The following is a 17,968-nucleotide window of genomic DNA, read 5'->3' as shown; positions in this document are numbered from 1 at the left end:
GAATAGGAAACGTAGACATCACATAAGTAGGTAAGGAATCTAATACTGCATTTATCAAAATTAGTCTACCCCCTAGTTGCATGCTAGACAAATTATCATATGTATAGACAATTTTTAGTAAGGTAAATAATTTATCAATGATGGGGGAACCCCATATTTTTGTATACCAAGAAGTAGAAAATTTACAAAGATATGATTCTCTGGGAAAGACGCCCAAGCATCTATATACGCAGGAAATCATCCACTGCACTCCAAACCAGTTTTATACCATCCACCACAACTGCATAACTATCTTTCGATGCAACAAGAGGTGATGTACATCTCCCCCAAGCTTTAATACATGAAACACACATATGTGATTCCTCCCTTTCTCAGATTTTTAGCAGTTAATATCACACTTCTAGCAGCCAACCTTTTGAAGAAGCACACCTTTCTGATGCCCAGGGGATCCAAATCGTTTGATACGGGAAGACCAGTCTTTTAGCAATCAATAGTAGTAAGATTTGTCCGTGAACATGCTATCTGTCCTCCCTTGATCTCCACGTCCAGTATATTATCTAGTGTGATGTGCTTATAAAGCTTCTCTAGCAAGTTAAATTGGTTGATTTTCCCAATACTGAAAATTTCTCCTAAACCTCAAATTTTAATTATTTATGTTGAAAATAATAATAATTTTTTTTATGTATGTTGTTTTATTGCTTATCTTGCCAAACTGATCTCCAGTTGCCTTATTTCGATTCTCACATATTGTTTCATTTTCTATCTTGACCATTTGTGTATTATTAGTCCTATCAACATTGTATTTCTCATTGAAAATATTTTGGGACACACATAAACATACTGAGAAAAGAAGAAGCGCACAAGAAAGACAGCCATACTGGCTAGAGTAGTTTTGAGAGCTGTTGAGTTCTTGAATGCTCAAGGTTCTTTATATTTGTTATACCTGAGGTTTAGGTTAAAGAACTGTACTGGAGATTTGTCCTCTTCTTGGTTAGGTTTTGAGCAAGATCTTAACATAAATATATGATATATTTGATTCAAGCTTTTTCTTTATATTTCAAATTACTCTGTGCATATTATTTGTTGGTCTCATCTCTATAACATTGTTCAGTAGATGAATTGTGAAACAATTTTTTTTTAGATTTCATCGTCAATTGGCTGTGTGCATATCCTTTGTTGATCTCATCTCCATAACATTGCTCTGTTGGTGAAACAACATTTTCAGATTTCATTGTCAATTTGGGAGCAAGGAAGCCCTCAACCATCCTTGGAATATTCTGTTGACCTTGATCCATTGTATTCAGTTAGTAGAAACCCTTTCTCGGAGAAGAAGTGGAAAAAGTTCCAGCTATCAAGTCTATTCAGTAGCTCAAATTCAGCAATCAAGCTACAAGTCATAGATGTGAATTCTTGGAAACAAGGGACTAAAATAGTTGACCGTTGGCTTGTTGTGCTTAGTCTGGGTTCAGGACAAACAAGGAACATGGCACTTGACAGGTAGATTACTAGATGCATTGAACTATGTGCAATGAGCAAATTCATTTTCCCTACATCCAAGATGTGGTCCTCTTTTGACTTGGGCACCCCTGGTGGTCACAAAAACTATTAGTGTTTTGTTTTGCTAACGGAAAAAGGTAAAAGTTAGAATCAGAAGTGTATTGATAAATCCAATATGGTAGGGTTTTGAAGGGAAGTAGACATTGTTTGGGATTGGCAATGAGGAAAGTTTGGACATTTAAGCAGGGAGAAAGGCAGCCAAAATATTTTCAGGAAACTTCTGTGAAAGCAGTTCTTTGAAAGATTTTCTGGTTCAAGGATAATCGTCTAGAAAAAAACTTTACATGAAGGGGAATAGGCAACACTTTTTGGTCATGGAACCTTCAAAACTACTGTAGATATTTGGTGGTTAGCTTTGACTGAAAATCTGATAGGTGGTTCATATGTCCCTGAACATTTTGAGCAGCCTGACTCATAATATTTCATTTATAGTCTCCCATTGATGGTAAGCTAGAATGGAATATGTTTTTAACTGTGTGATTCAATTGCAGTAGTTTCTTTTTATTTTATATTTGAGAAAATAAAACTCCTATTTCATATTTGGTAGGCTTGGCTCTCTTAGTCTGATATATAGAAGTAGACAGACACTTAACTCCTTGATGAATATCATACTTGTTCTAGTATGAATATCATACCTGTTCTAGTAGTCAAGTCACTGACAGATCCAATCTTACCCCTTTTTGTTAAAATATAGCTATTGGTATCATTCTAGTAGGTCTGCAAGAACAAATAAATGGACTATTGTGTAGGACAATTGAGGATTATTAGATTATCCTTGGGAATTTGAATGCCTATTGGAAAGCAAATAGAATGCACTTTTTGAGGGTTGTAATTCATGCTAGAATCCACCATTGAACAATACACAATTCCCTGGTTTGTATGTTCTCAAATCAATCTGCCATTTTTGGAGCGGCAACTTACTAGTGGGCTTTGCAGGCGGTACATGGCATACAATCTTACACCTGTTGGTGGTGTTGCAGCACTGATATCGCAAAATGGACAGCCTAGCAATACTTGTTCATCAAGATTTATCCTGTCCCCACTTCCACTGTCAAGTACTATGAACATACCAGTCACTATACTTGGATATTTCCTAGTATGTCATAATCAGGGTCGTTTTCTTTTCAAGGATCAAGAAATGGAGTCTTTGGCAGGGCCACGGTTTGATGCTGGAAATCAATTGATTGAAGCTTGGAATCGAGAACTTATGTGTTGTGTTCGTGATTCTTATGTGAAGCTGATATTGGAAATGCAAAAGTTGAGGAGGGAACCATCGACTTCTCTTCTGGAGCCTAGTGTGGCCCGAGCTGTCAGTTTGACTCTGAATGCTTATGATGATCAGATCTATTCATTTTGGCCCAGGTCGACTAGAAATTTGCTGATTGAACAAGAGCAAGATGGAAACGATTTCATGTCAATGAAGGTTTCTAAAGTAGATTGGCGATGTATAACTCAGCAAGTTATTCAGCCATTCTATGCTCGTCTTATGGATCTTCCTGTTTGGCAGTTGTACTCAGGAAACCTAGTGAAGGCCGAGGAGGGTATGTTTCTATCTCAGCCTGGCATTGGAGTGGAGGGTGGCTTGCTTCCAGCTATAGTTTGTGCCTTTGTGAAAGAACATTATCCAGTTTTCTCAGTACCGTGGGAGTTGGTGAGTGAAATACAAGCCTTAGGGGTTACAGTCAGGGAAATCAAACCTAAGATGGTCCGGGACCTTCTTCGGGCTTCTTCAACATCTATTGTTCTCCGATCAGTTGAGACTTACATAGATGTACTTGAGTATTGCTTATCAGATATCCAGCTCCAAGAGACCGGTGAACCAAGTAGGCCTGATTCATTCAGAGATATTAGCAACTTAGATTCTGTTAAAGAATGTAGTGAAGGTCACACTAATTCTTTCTCTGAATCAAGCTCCAGTTCTCATAGAATTCACAGCACTCTGCAACCTTCAAGCAGTTCTGGAGGAGATGCCCTTGAGATGATGACAAGTTTAGGGAAAGCCTTATTTGATCTAGGCCGAGTTGTTGTTGAAGATATTGGTCGTGGAGGAAGTCCTTTATCCCAAAGGAATGTTGTTTCGGCAACCATCGGGGATAGTATTAGAGATAGAAATGATCAAAAGCTACTAGCTGTAGCTAGTGAACTCAGAGGGTTACCCTGTCCAACAGGAACAAATCATCTTACTAGGTTGGGAGCTACCGAACTTTGGGTTGGAAACAAGGATCAACAATCACTAATGATTTCTTTAGCTGCTAAATTTCTTCATCCTAAAGTACTGGAGAGATCAATATTATTGAACATTTTCTCTAACAGCACAATTCAATCATTATTAAAGCTGCAGGGTTTCTCCCTTATTTTGCTGGCTAATCATATGAGGTTTCTTTTCCATGAAAACTGGGTGAATCATGTGATCGACTCAAATATGGCACCCTGGTTCTCATGGGAGAACAATGCTACTTCTGCAAGTGAATGTGGTCCTTCTCCTAATTGGATTAGACTTTTCTGGAAGATGGTTGATGACTGTTCAGATGACCTGGAACTTTTCGCTGATTGGCCACTTATTCCAGCTTTTCTTGGTCGTCCAGTCCTATGCCGTGTAAAGGAGAGAAAACTTGTTTTTATTCCACCTGTTGTAACTAATTTAGACTCTATTGATCTTGACGACAGGGCAAGTAGAGAAGCTGATCTGTCTGGATTACCTTTGGAATCTGAAGAGATTCAATCCTACAGCTTTTCATTTAAATTTGCAGAGAGAAAGTACCCTTGGTTGAGGTCGTTGCTGAACCAGTGCAATATACCCATGTTTGATACCTCTTTCTTGGATTGTGCTGGTCGTTGCAAATGTTTACCCAGCGAGGGGAAATCGTTAGGTCAAGTTATAGCATCGAAGCTTGTCGCAGCTAAAACTGCTGGCTACTTTCCGGAACTCACTTCCTTTCCAGATTCAGAGCGTGATGAGCTTTTTACCCTGTTTGCTTTTGATTTTTCTGCAAATAGCTCTGGCTATGGAAGAGAGGAGCTTGAAGTGCTGCGTGATTTGCCTATATACCAGACAGTTGTGGGAACATATACAAGATTGCAGAGACATGACCTTTGTATCATTCCTTCCAATACGTTTCTTAAGCCATTTGATGAACGCTGTCTATCTGTCTCTACTGATTCTAATGAGAAACCTCTTTTTCGAGCCCTTGGGGTCCCGGAGTTGCATGATCAACAAATTTTTGTCAAATTTGGATTGCCTGGATTTGATGAGAAGCCTCAGTCTGTACAGGAAGATATTTTAATCTACCTATACTCGAATTGGCTGGACCTACAAGAAGACTCATCAATTGTTGAAGTACTTAAGGAGACTAAATTTGTTAGAAGCGCTGATGAAATGTCTGCAGAACTCTTTAAACCAAACGATCTGTTTGATCCCACTGATGCTTTATTAACATCAGTGTTCTCAGGCATGCGAATTAAATTTCCTGGAGAAAGGTTTATTTCCGAAGGATGGCTACGCATTTTGAAGAAGGTGGGCCTTCACACTTCAGCTGAATCTGATGTTATCCTTGAATGTGCCAAGAGAGTTGAGTCACTTGGAAGAGACTTCATGCCACCTTCAGGACTTACTGATGATCTTGAGAAAGATTTATTCAGCTCACAGGATGAAGTATCATTTGAAATCTGGTTGTTGGCAGAAAGCCTTGTTAAAACAATAATATCAAACTTTGCTGTCCTTTACAGTAACCACTTTTGCAGTAATTTTGGGAAGATAGCATGTGTTCCTGCTGAGAAGGGCTTCCCAAATGCAGGTGGCAGGAGAAGTGGGAAGCGAGTATTGTGTTCATACTCTGAAGCTATTATATTGAAGGATTGGCCACTTGCTTGGAGTTGTGCCCCCATTCTTTCTCGGCAGAGCATTGTCCCACCAGAATACTCTTGGGGGGCTCTCAATTTGAGAAGTCCTCCAGCATGTCCTACAGTTTTGAGGCACCTCCAGGTATAGTGGTTATTTTTTTGTATTTATATAAAATGATACTACATTACTGAGTCATTAAAGCATGTAGCAAAATGTTACTATAGATTATTGGAAGAAATAGTGGTGAAGACACACTTGTTCATTGGCCAGCTACTATAGGCATAAAATCAATTGATGAAGCTTCCTTTGATGTATTGAAGTACCTGGACAGAGTCTGGAGTTCTCTCTCTTCTTCAGGTACGTGCATTCTACTTATCCTTGGTCAGGTTATCGCATGTTTTTGTTGGGAGTGTAAGGTCAGTGAATTTCTGTTCAGAGTCCTTTTTGTTTCAACTCTAGGGACTTCTAGAAGCAAATTAGTATAAACTAAAAGGCAATGGAGTCATTTACTTCAACCCATTTCCTTGTATACCAAACTGCTAAAGCAATCCACTTCCTTGCTTGGCTTTATTCTTTTCATTTTAGAACACCGACTTCCTATTCCAACTATAATGTACTAGTTATTTATTGGGTGAACCCTTATTATCACATGTAATAGTATTATGCATTGGTGACTTAAGTGTTGTTTCCTTTCTCATCCCTGGTTTTCAACTCTTTATCACTAACTTGTTGGAAAAGTAAGGGAGGAGGCTTGAGAACTTGTCTGTGTAAGTTATCAATCAGGTTTATCCAAACAGCCAACAGTCTTGCCTAGAATTCTTTTTCTAGCTTCACTTTCCCATATGGTAGTGGTTTCAATATTGAGATTAAGGAGAACCATCTCTTCCTCCTTATCACTCTTTCCTTCCCCTGAAGAAGTGTAATACCGAAATTGGGCTCAGACTCTTGAAAGGTAACATCCATGCTGTCAAAGTATCTCTCCTGGAGAGAGGATGATCACATTTGTACCCATTCTATGCAGGAGAATACCCAATCTTACACATTTGAGGGTTCTTCGATTAAGCTTCTTAGAATAGTAGTGTGAACAAAGCAAACACACCCAAACACCTTTGGAGGGACAATATATTTATTCTCACCCTTTAAGACCTCTAGAGGTCTTTGAAAAAATTGAGTGTTTTAAGTGGTATTCTGTCGATAAGATTGACAATATCTAGGATGGCATTCCCCCAGTAGGTTTTTATTCACGGTAAACATATGAAGTTTCATCATTTGTAATAAATGCCTATTTTTTACTTTCAGCAACCGTACAGTGTAGGGACAACAAGTTTGATGGTAGCACCAAATCTTTTATCATGTATCTGTGTCATTATCAGTTTGCAAGATTTATATCTTAGCCTCAAATTGAGCACAAATCTTATGAAATTGCTGAGTGTAAGGGAACCTCACTTTTGGCCTTTAACGGATACACCCAAGTTATCCTAGTGCAACAATTAGTAAATGTAACAAATCATCGATTTCAGACGAAGAAACAGAGTGAGTGGGACCTCATACATCAGAATGAATAGCTAGATCAATCAACCTATTCAAGTTTGCCTTGTGTTATCCGATTTTAGGGAATTGATTGGACCGAGAATTTGCTACACACTTGGCTATATTGAGGGAATGAAAATGAACTTGTCCCTTAAAAAAGAGAAATCGTAAAAGGAATAGTACCTTCATTATCACTCTTAAGAATAAGATTTTCTAGTATGCTTGTCACATTCACAAAACAAAGAGTCGAGCTCCATCCATAACTTCATAAAGATCTCGCATTGGTGGTTCTCTCCCTATCCACCAAATGAAGTACTTTGATCAGAGGACCACCAACTTTAAGTGCTCGAACAACATTATTCCAAAACGATGTAGAAATAAGATGTTTGACAGCATCTTTCCCCAAAAGTTCCTTTGCAAATCTACTTTCTTTTCCATTCAGTTGAAACATTTCTTTTACATGTAAAAGTTATGTGAAGTTAATTTTCATAACAACTTGACATTCTTACTTGCGTTATCGATGCCAACTTGTAGAATATTTCCCTTTCCAATTTTCTCAAGAGTTGTCAAACAAATTGTACATTTTGGTGGGATTTGTAGAAGAGTTGCTAGCATCGTAGGATCCAAGAAATACACTACCTCTTGGATAATTCACAAAAACATTGATAGTCATTTTTCCATTTTGTGTTGTCCTTTTATCCATCATAATGGAACATCCAAACTTGTTCTCTTCCACTTTATGTTCCTCAACAATCTTGTCTATCTTCTTCAACTCGTTTTTTTAGATGAGTAACTCTGACTTCGTGATAACGGAGAGGTTTTATTCCATGGCCATATTTTCCTAAAACTAAAATGACTTCAACAAAAGTTTTGTAATTGACACAATTGAAAGGGGCACCCAAGGGTGCGACCTAGTGGTCAATGAAGTGAGTTGGACACCATGAGTTCTGAGGTTCTATTCCCAGTAGAGACAAAACACAACACTAGGTGATTTCTTTCTATCTGTTTTAGCCTGAGTGGATAGAATTACCTGGTGCCTATTGCTAGTGGGAGGTGGCAGGTATCCATGGAACTAGTCGAGGTGCACGCATGCTGGCCTTGACACCACGGTTTGCTTCTGATCCACTGAAACTACTTGAAGACATTCTTGAGTTTTTGAGGTAGGAGGTCCCATTTCATCATCTTCATCAATGAGATTAACCACATCTGCTTCATGGCTCATTTGAGTTCTTACCACATTTTTCTATCTTAACATATACTTTTACTTCTTCCCTAATTCCATCCGGTCAATCTGGACATGGTTTTACTTTTTTGAACCCACCAATCAAATTTGTTTGTGACGACCATTACAAGTTTTTTCACAATTTATCAAAATAATTGCTGGCTTTGTTGGGCCTTGTATAGCATATCCATGCTATTTCATTTTTTTGCTAGCATCAGATGATACCATATTGTTCAAAAAAAATTAAGTTAATTGTATGCACATCAACTGAAATTGGTTACCTCAACAACATCATCTCCTACTATATTCCAATAAGCTTGATAGAAAATACATGTGAGTCCATCTGGCCACCAGCATTGTCACGTTATTAAAAGCAAAAAGTGCAAAAAACCTCCAAGGTCTGCTGGGTCCTTAAGCGCAAAATAAAGTGTGGGCTTTCATGAAAAAAGGTGCAAAAGGGAGAAAATACGAAAATATATGTTTAGTCCAAGTCTAATAATTATAAGTATGAATGACAAATATATGAACAAATTTTTTTCGATAAAGTGAAATATCAATTTTTTATTGTCGTATCTTCATAAGAGACTAAGAGACTCATTGATAAGGAAAATTATGTCTTAGAACATTGATCAAGCCTCCAAAGTGCACATTAAGCGAGGCGAAACGCTCAACACGTTTTGAGGTTCACTTTAGGGGTTAAGTGAGCCTTTGACAACACTGTCACCTTCTAGTTCAAAGATTGCCGCCTTCATTTCTACTTCTGTAGGCCTCAAATTCAGAAACTGGTTACCTGTGGTATCATTTCTGGGATGTGGCTAAGTAGAGAGTTGTTACGTGGTTCCTCTTACTTTGTAAATTGCTTTTGACAGACAGCAATGGCTCCAACAGCCAGTTGATCTTCTCCTTCTAGCCAGTTTTCGTCTGTAGCTTGTATTCTTTTGATTTGCAGTCTCCTTCTTCTACCATCTAATAAGTTATGAAAAACCTAATATTTTTACTCCCCTCTGAAAACCACTTGATGCCTGCCTTTTGTCTCCAAAACTCTTCTTCAAAGTGGAGATACTTCTTCATTTCACTTTAAGTCGCGCGTATCGGAGATGTTTCTTCCCCAGTTGCCAACCATCCCCCACATTTATCACCTATTTCTTTCATAATCTCAGCCGACCATTAGTGCAAAGGAAGGTCAAGGACGTGAATCCAGAACCACTCGAATCTGTGTTGAGATGGGTACGACCCAACCGTAGGAGACCGCCAATGCAACTCTTAAGTTTTTCCCCATCTCTTCCAGCTTCCCCTGATAATGTGTTCTGCATCCTTACTTGAGTGGAACTCAAATAGGAATTGTATTCCATTCATATAAAAAAATGTGGAAGTTAAAGACTCCTTTCCAGACCTGTTGAGCCATCTTCTCACATTGTTCCTTGTTGGGATCTCATCACAATCAGGGGAGCTGCCTACTAGACAATTGGAGCAGACACTTGCATTAACTGCCCCCTATTAATGAAGCTTTCAATGCGATTAACTAGGCCCAGCTATACCTCATTTGGTTTGTTTTCCGGAATAATGATGACTGCTCTGGACTGGCTGGTCGTCATAATAATGGACAAGAATCTACCAGACTTGTTGAACTTGAATGAGCAAAAGATGTTAATAGAGACATCCCCGACTTTCCAAGTCTTGAAAGTCTTCCTCCTTACTTCTGATGCTTCCTTCATTCATAGCCACCAGAGGGCCCCACTGTTCAGAGTCATTCTTCTTATGTAAAGTCTAGCATTTTCACCCACTCATACCAAATCTCTCCGAGGGAGACAGTTTCTGAAATTTCATAAGACTTACCCCTTGATATGAAGTAAATACGATTTTCCATGATCTGGAAAAGGGTTGTCAAAAAGATGTAGGATGAGAGAGATTCCGGTGGTCGAAGACCACCAGAGGTGAGTTCCAAGGCCCATAAGGGACCTTTAGAAAACAGTCTTGGGAATAGTGTCTGGGAGCATTTAACTTTGAAAAAGAAGTGCCCCCCTCCTGTTCTCCTCTCCATTAAGCAATTTCTAGATTTAATATAAGAACAAACAAGACCTCGACCAAACAAGATACATACCAGTCCCATCTATTTTCACAACTAATTTGTGAGAATTATTCTCCGCTGTCTTTTGTGTTCCCCCATGGTTTTGATAGGACTCTAAATCAGAAAATAGAATTTCCTAGCATTCTAAAAGGAAATTATCTTCAAATTAGTTCCTTAGAGAAGAAGAAAACGGGAACAATTGCCGGACAGATCTGTGATCCAGAAAATCTGAAACTTGGTGGGTAGGCACAGAATTGAAAGGCGAAGCCAAGCAAAAACACTGACAGAAATGTATTATTTGTTACGAACAGCTTCAAGGAGGGAAAAAGCTTTCCTCTTTTTGGAAAAAAGGAACCCTAATGCTGCGAGGAAGAGAAACTCATCTCAAAAGGTAGCAGTGACTCTGATACCATGTGGAATTGAGAAAGAAGAAAAGACTTCTTTGTATTTCAGTATTCATTACATCCCATGGGAAGGGGTATTTATACTAGTGAATCCTAGCTGATTAAGAAAGATAATCAATTACAATAAAAGGAAATATTTTGTTCTCATTCTTACACTAGGAAAAAGGAAAATAAGTGTCTCATAAAATCATGCTACACAGTCAACACATTACTAGACAAGTTTGAACCATGTTTATGAGTGCATATTTGCCACTAAAACTATCACATGATCAGTAGGAGTTGTGAGCATAAGTTGCTGGCTTAGGCGGCAAGGTTTTTTTCTATTGTAGAAATGTTGGTGGAATGCAATAAGGATAACTACTATTTCAGATCCGAACTTTTGCCTTCTTTTTTTCCTGAAAGACTTCCTTCACTCACTTTAGAATTGATTTGATTTGAAGTAGATAACCTGTGTTATGTGCATTTCTGGTTTTGTTTGTCCGCTGATAATTCTTTTTTCTGCATCTTTTCTTTTTCTTGCCAGACAAGAAGGCATTATGCCAAGTGGCCTTCATGCCTGCTGCCAATGGTACACGTTTGGTGACAGCAAGCTGCCTTTTCACACGTCTGACAATTAATCTTTCCCCATTTGCCTTTGAACTCGCTTCACTCTACCTGCCTTATGTGAATATCCTTAGAGACTTGGACCTCCAGGACACACTTTCCATCTCTTCTGCAAAGACTCTCCTTTTGAATCTTCAAAAAGCATGTGGATATCAGTGTTTGAATCCAAATGAATTCCGTGCTGTGATGGGAATTGTGCATTTCATCTGTGATCAAGCAAACACTTTGGACATGAGCAGTTGGCGTTCTGAAGCAATTGTCCCTGATAATGATTGCAGACTTGTACATGCTAAGTCATGTGTATACATAGACTCTTATGGTTCTAGCTATATTAAGTTTATTGACATTTCCAAGCTGAGGTTCGTCCACCAAGATCTCCCAGAGAAGTTATGTATTGCCTTTGGAATCAAAAAGCTTTCAGATGTGGTTATAGAGGTAGCCGAAAGGATCTGGTTACTTTTATGTATTTCTAGTCTACATAAGATTCTGATCATGTTCGTGCTGCTGCAGACGTCATTTTTGTTATATATATTTGAATTTGTTCACCTCCCTTTTCTTCCCTGAATGATTAGCATACTAATATGTTTTTCTGTATGGCCACATGATGTGGTCTCTTATATGATGTTAATGGGCTATCTTTCCAGGAACTATATTGTGAAGAACATTTGCAATCTTTAGAATGCATTGGATCAGTTCCGATTGAAGCTATAAGGCACAAGTTGTTGAGCAGATCCTTTCAAGCTGCAATGTGGACTATTGTCGGTAGCATGGAAAGCAACGTCCCTGGCATTGGTAATGCTACCTTAGAGGATATACAAAGTTCATTGAAATTGGTTGCGGAGAAGTTGAGATTTGTTCAATGTCTACGTACACGCTTTGTGCTCCTTCCAAAATGTTTGGACATCACTCGAGTTAGACAGGAATCGATGTTCCCAGAGTGGAAGGATACATTGCGTCACCGGGCCCTTTACTTTGTTGAACCGTCTAAAACTTCTGTGTTGATTGCTGAACCACCAGACTATGTCTCTATAGCTGATGTAATAGCGATTGCTGTAAGCAGGGTGTTGGACTTCCCCATCCCATTACCAATGGGCTCTCTATTCCTCTGTCCCGAGGGCTCTGAGACTGACCTTGTTGATATCTTGAAACTGAGTTCTCATATGCAAGCTAATGGATGCAGAAGCGAAAAAGATGGTCTTCTTGGCCTGGATATACTACCCCAAGATGCTTTACAACTACAATTTCACCCATTAAGACCTTTTTATGCTGGAGAAATAGTAGCTTGGCGGCAGCAGAATGGAGAAAAGTTGAGGTATGGTAGGGTCTTAGAGAATGTGAGACCATCAGCAGGCCAAGCACTCTACAGATTCAAAGTAGAAATATCACTGGGATTGGTTGAGCTTCTTCTATCTTCTCATGTCTTCTCTTTCAAAAGTGTCACCATCTCTGCTGTGGATTCCTCAGCTGATTTTCTGGAGGGTTATTGTACGATGGACAATACTAGGAGTGAAAGTGTTACTGGAAGAGTTCAGTCAAGACCTTCTGAGGTACATACCCGTGCTAAATTTCCGATTTAGAATCAAATGGTTTACATTTTATTTCAGCAGTGCATTCTTAGTGCTTTGAGCAAAAACCTTTTGAACTCCGTCTTTTTTCTTATAGTAGTAGAGTTGGAAAATTCTAGTCATTTTTCCTAATAATTCAATTGTGTTCCCGGAATTCCACTTTCATTGCAGTTATATTCAATGAATACCAATTGAAATTAAAGTTTAAAGACCTGCATTCCTATCACTACTATTAGAATAGGAATAGGTATATACAATCCTACTTAGAATAGGAATAGGAATAGGAATAGGAATATGAATAGTAATAGGAATAGAAATAGCAAATAGTATCCTACTTGGTAAATGATTGTATTGTAGTGTTTATAAATAGGGTCTCAATGTAATAATGCGGATACACAATTCAATAATATTTTTCTCTTATATTTCTCACATGGTATCAGAGCCTGTACGATCTTGGTAGAGAATGAAAGAGCTTCCGCTGCCGGCAGGCGGCTATTACCCATATATGCCGCCCTTCTGGCCAATGATTATGTAAGCGAAAGTTGGGTCACCGTGCATCTTTTCGGTGACTATTTTCTTATATTTAATTTGCGTAGTACCGTGCATCATTCCGGTGACTATATTTTTCATATCTTATTTGTGTAGCACTGTGTTATCTTTTCGGTGACTACTTTCTCATATCCGATTTGTGTAGCACCGTGCCATATTTCTGGTGACTACTTTTTCATAATCGATTTGCATAGCACCGTGCCATCTTTTCGGTGAATACTTTCTTACTTGTGTAGGGTCGTGCCATCATTCCGACCCTACCCATATAATTTGTATTTCTCTGTACGGTCATACCATCATTTCGACCCTACCTATATAATTCTCTTTCTCAGTAAGGTCATGCCATCATTCCGACCCTATCCATGTAATTTTATTTCTCAAATTGTGACCACTTTCGGTCATCAAATCTATTAATCTAGCGCATTAGCATGTTCCGATCAGTTTTACGGTGACTTTTTTGTTTAAGATATACTCATCTCTTGATTTCAAGATGTTTCATATATTTTATACCAGATTTCGAGCACTTTCTAATGACCATTGCATTGTTTCCGAGAGATCTGAGTTTTCTTGCAGTGTTTTCTTTCCATTTCAGATTTACTTTTGCCAAAAAAAGGAAAAGAAGGTATATCAGATATTTGGGTTAGATTACAGTGATCGTTTCTCTCCCTTGGCTAAAATATCATATGTCCGCCTTCTTCTAACTATTGTTGTCGTTCTCCATTGGCCTTTTAATTAGTGGACATTAAGAATGTTTTTCTCCACGGTGATCTCTAGGAAGAAGTCTATATGGAGCAACCACCTGATTTTGTTGCTCAAGGGGTGTCGGGTAGCCTTGTACGTCGATTGTGTAAGTCACTCTATGGTCCGAAACAGTCTTCTCAAACTTGGTTTGGGAAGTTCAACACTACAATTCAGGAGTTCATCCTTACGTGTTTTATCGACATTATGCCCCAAATCCAGTATTTCATGAGAAGAGCAAGCACATTGAGATTGACTGTCATTATGCATTAAATACAGTATTTCATAAGAAGATTAAGCACATTGAGATTGATTGTCAATTTTGTGAAGTCGAGTGATCAACTTGCAGATATCTCACCAAGCCTTTCATCGGTCCTCGTATTAATTACATTTGTAACAAGCTAGGTACATATGACTTGTATGCACTAGCTTGAGGGGGAGTGTTAGAATAGGAATAGGTATATACAATCCTACTTAGAATATGAATAATAATAGGAATAGAAATAGTAAATAGTATCCTACTTGGTAAATGATTGTATTTTAGTGTCTATAAATAGGGTCTCAATGTGATAATGTTGATACAAAACTCAACAATTCCAGCTTGTATTTGGTGGATTATATGGAAAGAAGGAATCAAAGAATTTTTGAAGGAAAGAAGTGTACAATATAGAAGATCAAATGGAAAGTTATAACTACTCTAGGATTTTGGTGTAAAGAACATGATATAGAAGAGGAGATCCAATTAGTGGACTTCATAGGCTCTTTGTTAGTATTTATGTCTTTTTCTTTTCTTGTAACATCTTTTGGAGGTGGCCAGCATAGCCCTTAATGCTGAGGAATACAAAAGTTAATAGTTTTACAAAAAAAATAGGGTCTCAATGTAATAATGTAGTACACAAGTCAATAATATTTTTCTCTTATATTTCTCACAGCTACTTCCAACCAACCATCTATACATGTTACCTTATCTACCCTTCCTGCACTAAATGGATGTTCGCTAAAAAGTCCTCCCTTCTCATATAGTAACCGATTGGGATTCTAACAAAAAAATGGCTCTAGGTCTAGTTTTTGCAAAAATTGATCTAATAATTGTTACTTAAAGAGTTACATGATTCTTTTGATAGGGGAACCACCAGCAGCAGCTTCAAGCACTCCAACATGGTCGCGTGTCTGCTGCAGAATTGGTCCAGGCAGTTCAGGAGATGCTTTCTGCGGCGGGAATCAGTATGGACGTGGAGAAGCAATCATTACTGGAAACAACAATCACATTGCAAGAGCAATTTAGGGATTCTCAAGCAGTACTCTTGCTCGAGCAGGTATCTCTCCTTGTTTAGTGGCACATCTTTCATTTATGGTTCTTGCAGCATTGTTTCCCTACTACCACATGATCATTCTATCCCTCTGCCAATTCTTCTTGGTTTATTGATGCACACGTGTTCTTGGGCAAGGGACTGTCATGCTTGCATATTTTCCCGAACCCCAAAAGTCCTTCCATTCAAAGTAAAACCGTTACTGCATGTCTGGAATAATTGAATAGTAGAGTGGACCAAGTGTTCGAGGAAAGGTGGAATTTGTGTTGTTCGCGCCTTGCTGACGTCATAGATTGAATCTGCATATTTGTAGCGATCAAATGCAATAATCACCAGCTTACGTGCTGAATATTTGCTGTGTTTCGTCTAAAATAAACCAGTTGTTGGGATTGAGTATGATCCATGAGGCAGCAGTTGCATTTGGAAATGATGTTGTGTCGCTTGAGAAGTAAATTTAAACTCCTATGCATATTGTATTTCGGGTTTTGCGACAACTTTGGTGATGTTGTACACTTTGGAGAGCATGACTGTAATATTCACCAAGAGAATGGTATTGTTGGTGTGTAAACAACAATTGCCGGCAATGTGGGTCATGTGGAGTACCTGCTTTCTAGTGTTGTTTGCACACACTGAGAGATGGGTTATATTTGGAAACTGAAGTACGGTTGAGGCACTTGATATCAATGTTGCCTTAATCGAACCCTGAGGATGAGGTTCTTGTTGCGCATGGGGTTACTGCCATGAATCAACCCTAGTCAAATGTGGATATCACACAAACACCTATTGGACTGAGAAGAAGCAATAGGGCCAGAAGGTCTTCATAAATCTTTACAGATTATGTGACTATTTGGCTTAGCTTATTATAAGCCAAAAAAATATAAGTTGGGGAACCCCAACTTTTCTTTTTTGGCTTATAAGTTATTTTCAGCTTACAAACTGTTTTAGATAAGCTAAGTCAAACAGGCCTAATTATTTTTTTTGTGCTTATTTTAAGCACAAAATAGCTTTAAGTTGGTCAGTCAAATACTCAAAAAAGCTGAATTTCAGCAACTTATAAGCCAATCCAAACGGGCTCTTTATCTGGGATCCAGGTCAGTAGGATTGTTAAAAAAGGGGTGCAGTTAGAGAACTGGTAAAAAAGGGAGTAGGGCTAGCAAGAATAGACATGCACATTATTGTTGCAAAATTCTTTCTCCCCTCATTCCCTTTCTGAGTCCATCTCCTTTTCATCACCCTTATCTCCATTAATGTTTCCCGCTATCTTGCTATTATCTGGTTCTCAATATTGAATATAAACAGCTGTTTTTTCTCTGGAACTGATTATAAATTTAGGATTCACTACAAATAGTGTCTTCATTCATGAAATAGAAATGAACTATGTCGCGATATAATTCTAAAACCCCCACCCCTCTTTTCAATGGTTGCATTCTTTTACAGAATGTAATTTCTTGGTCCCTTATGAATGCTACCATATGATCATGGATTGGTCTCCCAAAGCTGCAAATATAATTTTGTGCAGAGTACATAGCCAAATTATTAGAAAAAGAACTTGGTGAATCTGCAGGAAAAGTCTGACATGGCTACGAAAGAAGCTGACACAGCTAAAGCAGCATGGCTGTGCCGCATCTGTCTCAACACTGAAGTTGACGTTACTATAGTCCCTTGTGGTCATGTGCTTTGTCGTAGATGCTCATCTGCAGTTTCAAGGTGTCCATTCTGTCGGCTTCAAGTCTCTAAGGTTATGAGGATGTTCCGGGCGTGAATACAATATTGCTGCAAAACTACTACCAAGCCTCCTACCGTGTACTTCATTGGTATTATTCATTTGCATGGTATGCTATCATTTGCTAAAGGATAGTTGATGCAGTTTTGAAGAGTCTTTACTTGAATTGTTCTCCCAGTTTCCAAGGTGCTTTCTTCTGGATACCATATTAGGGCAAAGGCCCCATTTATATCCGGTCAGAAAAGAAATTATTGTAGATGGAGATGTACACACAGCTCAACTTTATAGGTAATTGTATAGGGTCTTATGATCTAGTCATGTACATAAATCGGCATATGGTAGCATTCATAAGGGTCTTATAATCTAGTCATGTACCGTTTTTTTGGATGGTGTCTAATCGTGTACATAAATTGGCTATGATGTTTTAATTGATGGCTATTCAAGTCTGTTGAAAGTAGTGCCTCAAAAACTGGAGATTAGTTGCACTTTCTGTCGAGGTACAACTTAAAAGTAGGATTAAGTTCAGCTAAATGTTGCAATGTTATGTAAAATCTGATTAGTCTGTTGCTATTTTTTAGGGGCGAAATGGTCTGATGGACTCTTGTACTTGTATGAATTTGTATTCTGGACCCTTCTACTTAATCATTTGCCAACTGGACTTTTAAATTCAATTAAAATGAGACTTTTAGACCCCTCCAACTATGTGTGTAGCTCACTCTCTTACATAAATGACATGTCATATCCACATCAGATATATTAATGTCATGCCATATTTATTTCATTTACCAAAGTTTTTACTCCATAAAAGACAAAAATAATAAGTTTTTATTTTTAAAAAATAAATAAAATTGTTATTTC

General features: G+C 38.3%; 1 protein-coding gene across 2 annotated transcripts in view; it reads left to right on the top strand.

Annotated features, from left to right (window-relative positions):
• LOC129874385 (uncharacterized) overlaps positions 1-17,766 on the top strand; it is a 50,131-nt gene extending 32,365 nt beyond the window's left edge. Inside the window, exons 7-13 of one of the 2 annotated variants that reach the window (XM_055949668.1) lie at positions 1,226-1,497; positions 2,494-5,539; positions 5,623-5,755; positions 11,146-11,660; positions 11,870-12,772; positions 15,202-15,393; positions 16,952-17,766. In XM_055949668.1, the coding sequence (XP_055805643.1) occupies positions 1,226-1,497; positions 2,494-5,539; positions 5,623-5,755; positions 11,146-11,660; positions 11,870-12,772; positions 15,202-15,393; positions 16,952-17,149 (5,259 nt within the window). In that variant the 3' untranslated portion in view covers positions 17,150-17,766. Of the gene's footprint in view, positions 1-1,225; positions 1,498-2,493; positions 5,540-5,622; positions 5,756-11,145; positions 11,661-11,869; positions 12,773-15,201; positions 15,394-16,824; positions 16,926-16,951 lie in introns of those variants that run through there. The other variant, XM_055949669.1, reaches the window with a different exon arrangement.
• Positions 17,767-17,968: the final 202 nt, after the last annotated feature.

The sequence above is a fragment of the Solanum dulcamara genome, chromosome 11 (genome assembly GCF_947179165.1).
Source record: "Solanum dulcamara chromosome 11, daSolDulc1.2, whole genome shotgun sequence".
In the NCBI taxonomy this organism is placed as follows: Eukaryota; Viridiplantae; Streptophyta; class Magnoliopsida; order Solanales; family Solanaceae; genus Solanum; species Solanum dulcamara.
The sequence above is the reverse complement of the archived record's forward strand: the minus strand, read 5'-3'. Positions and strand labels throughout refer to the sequence as shown.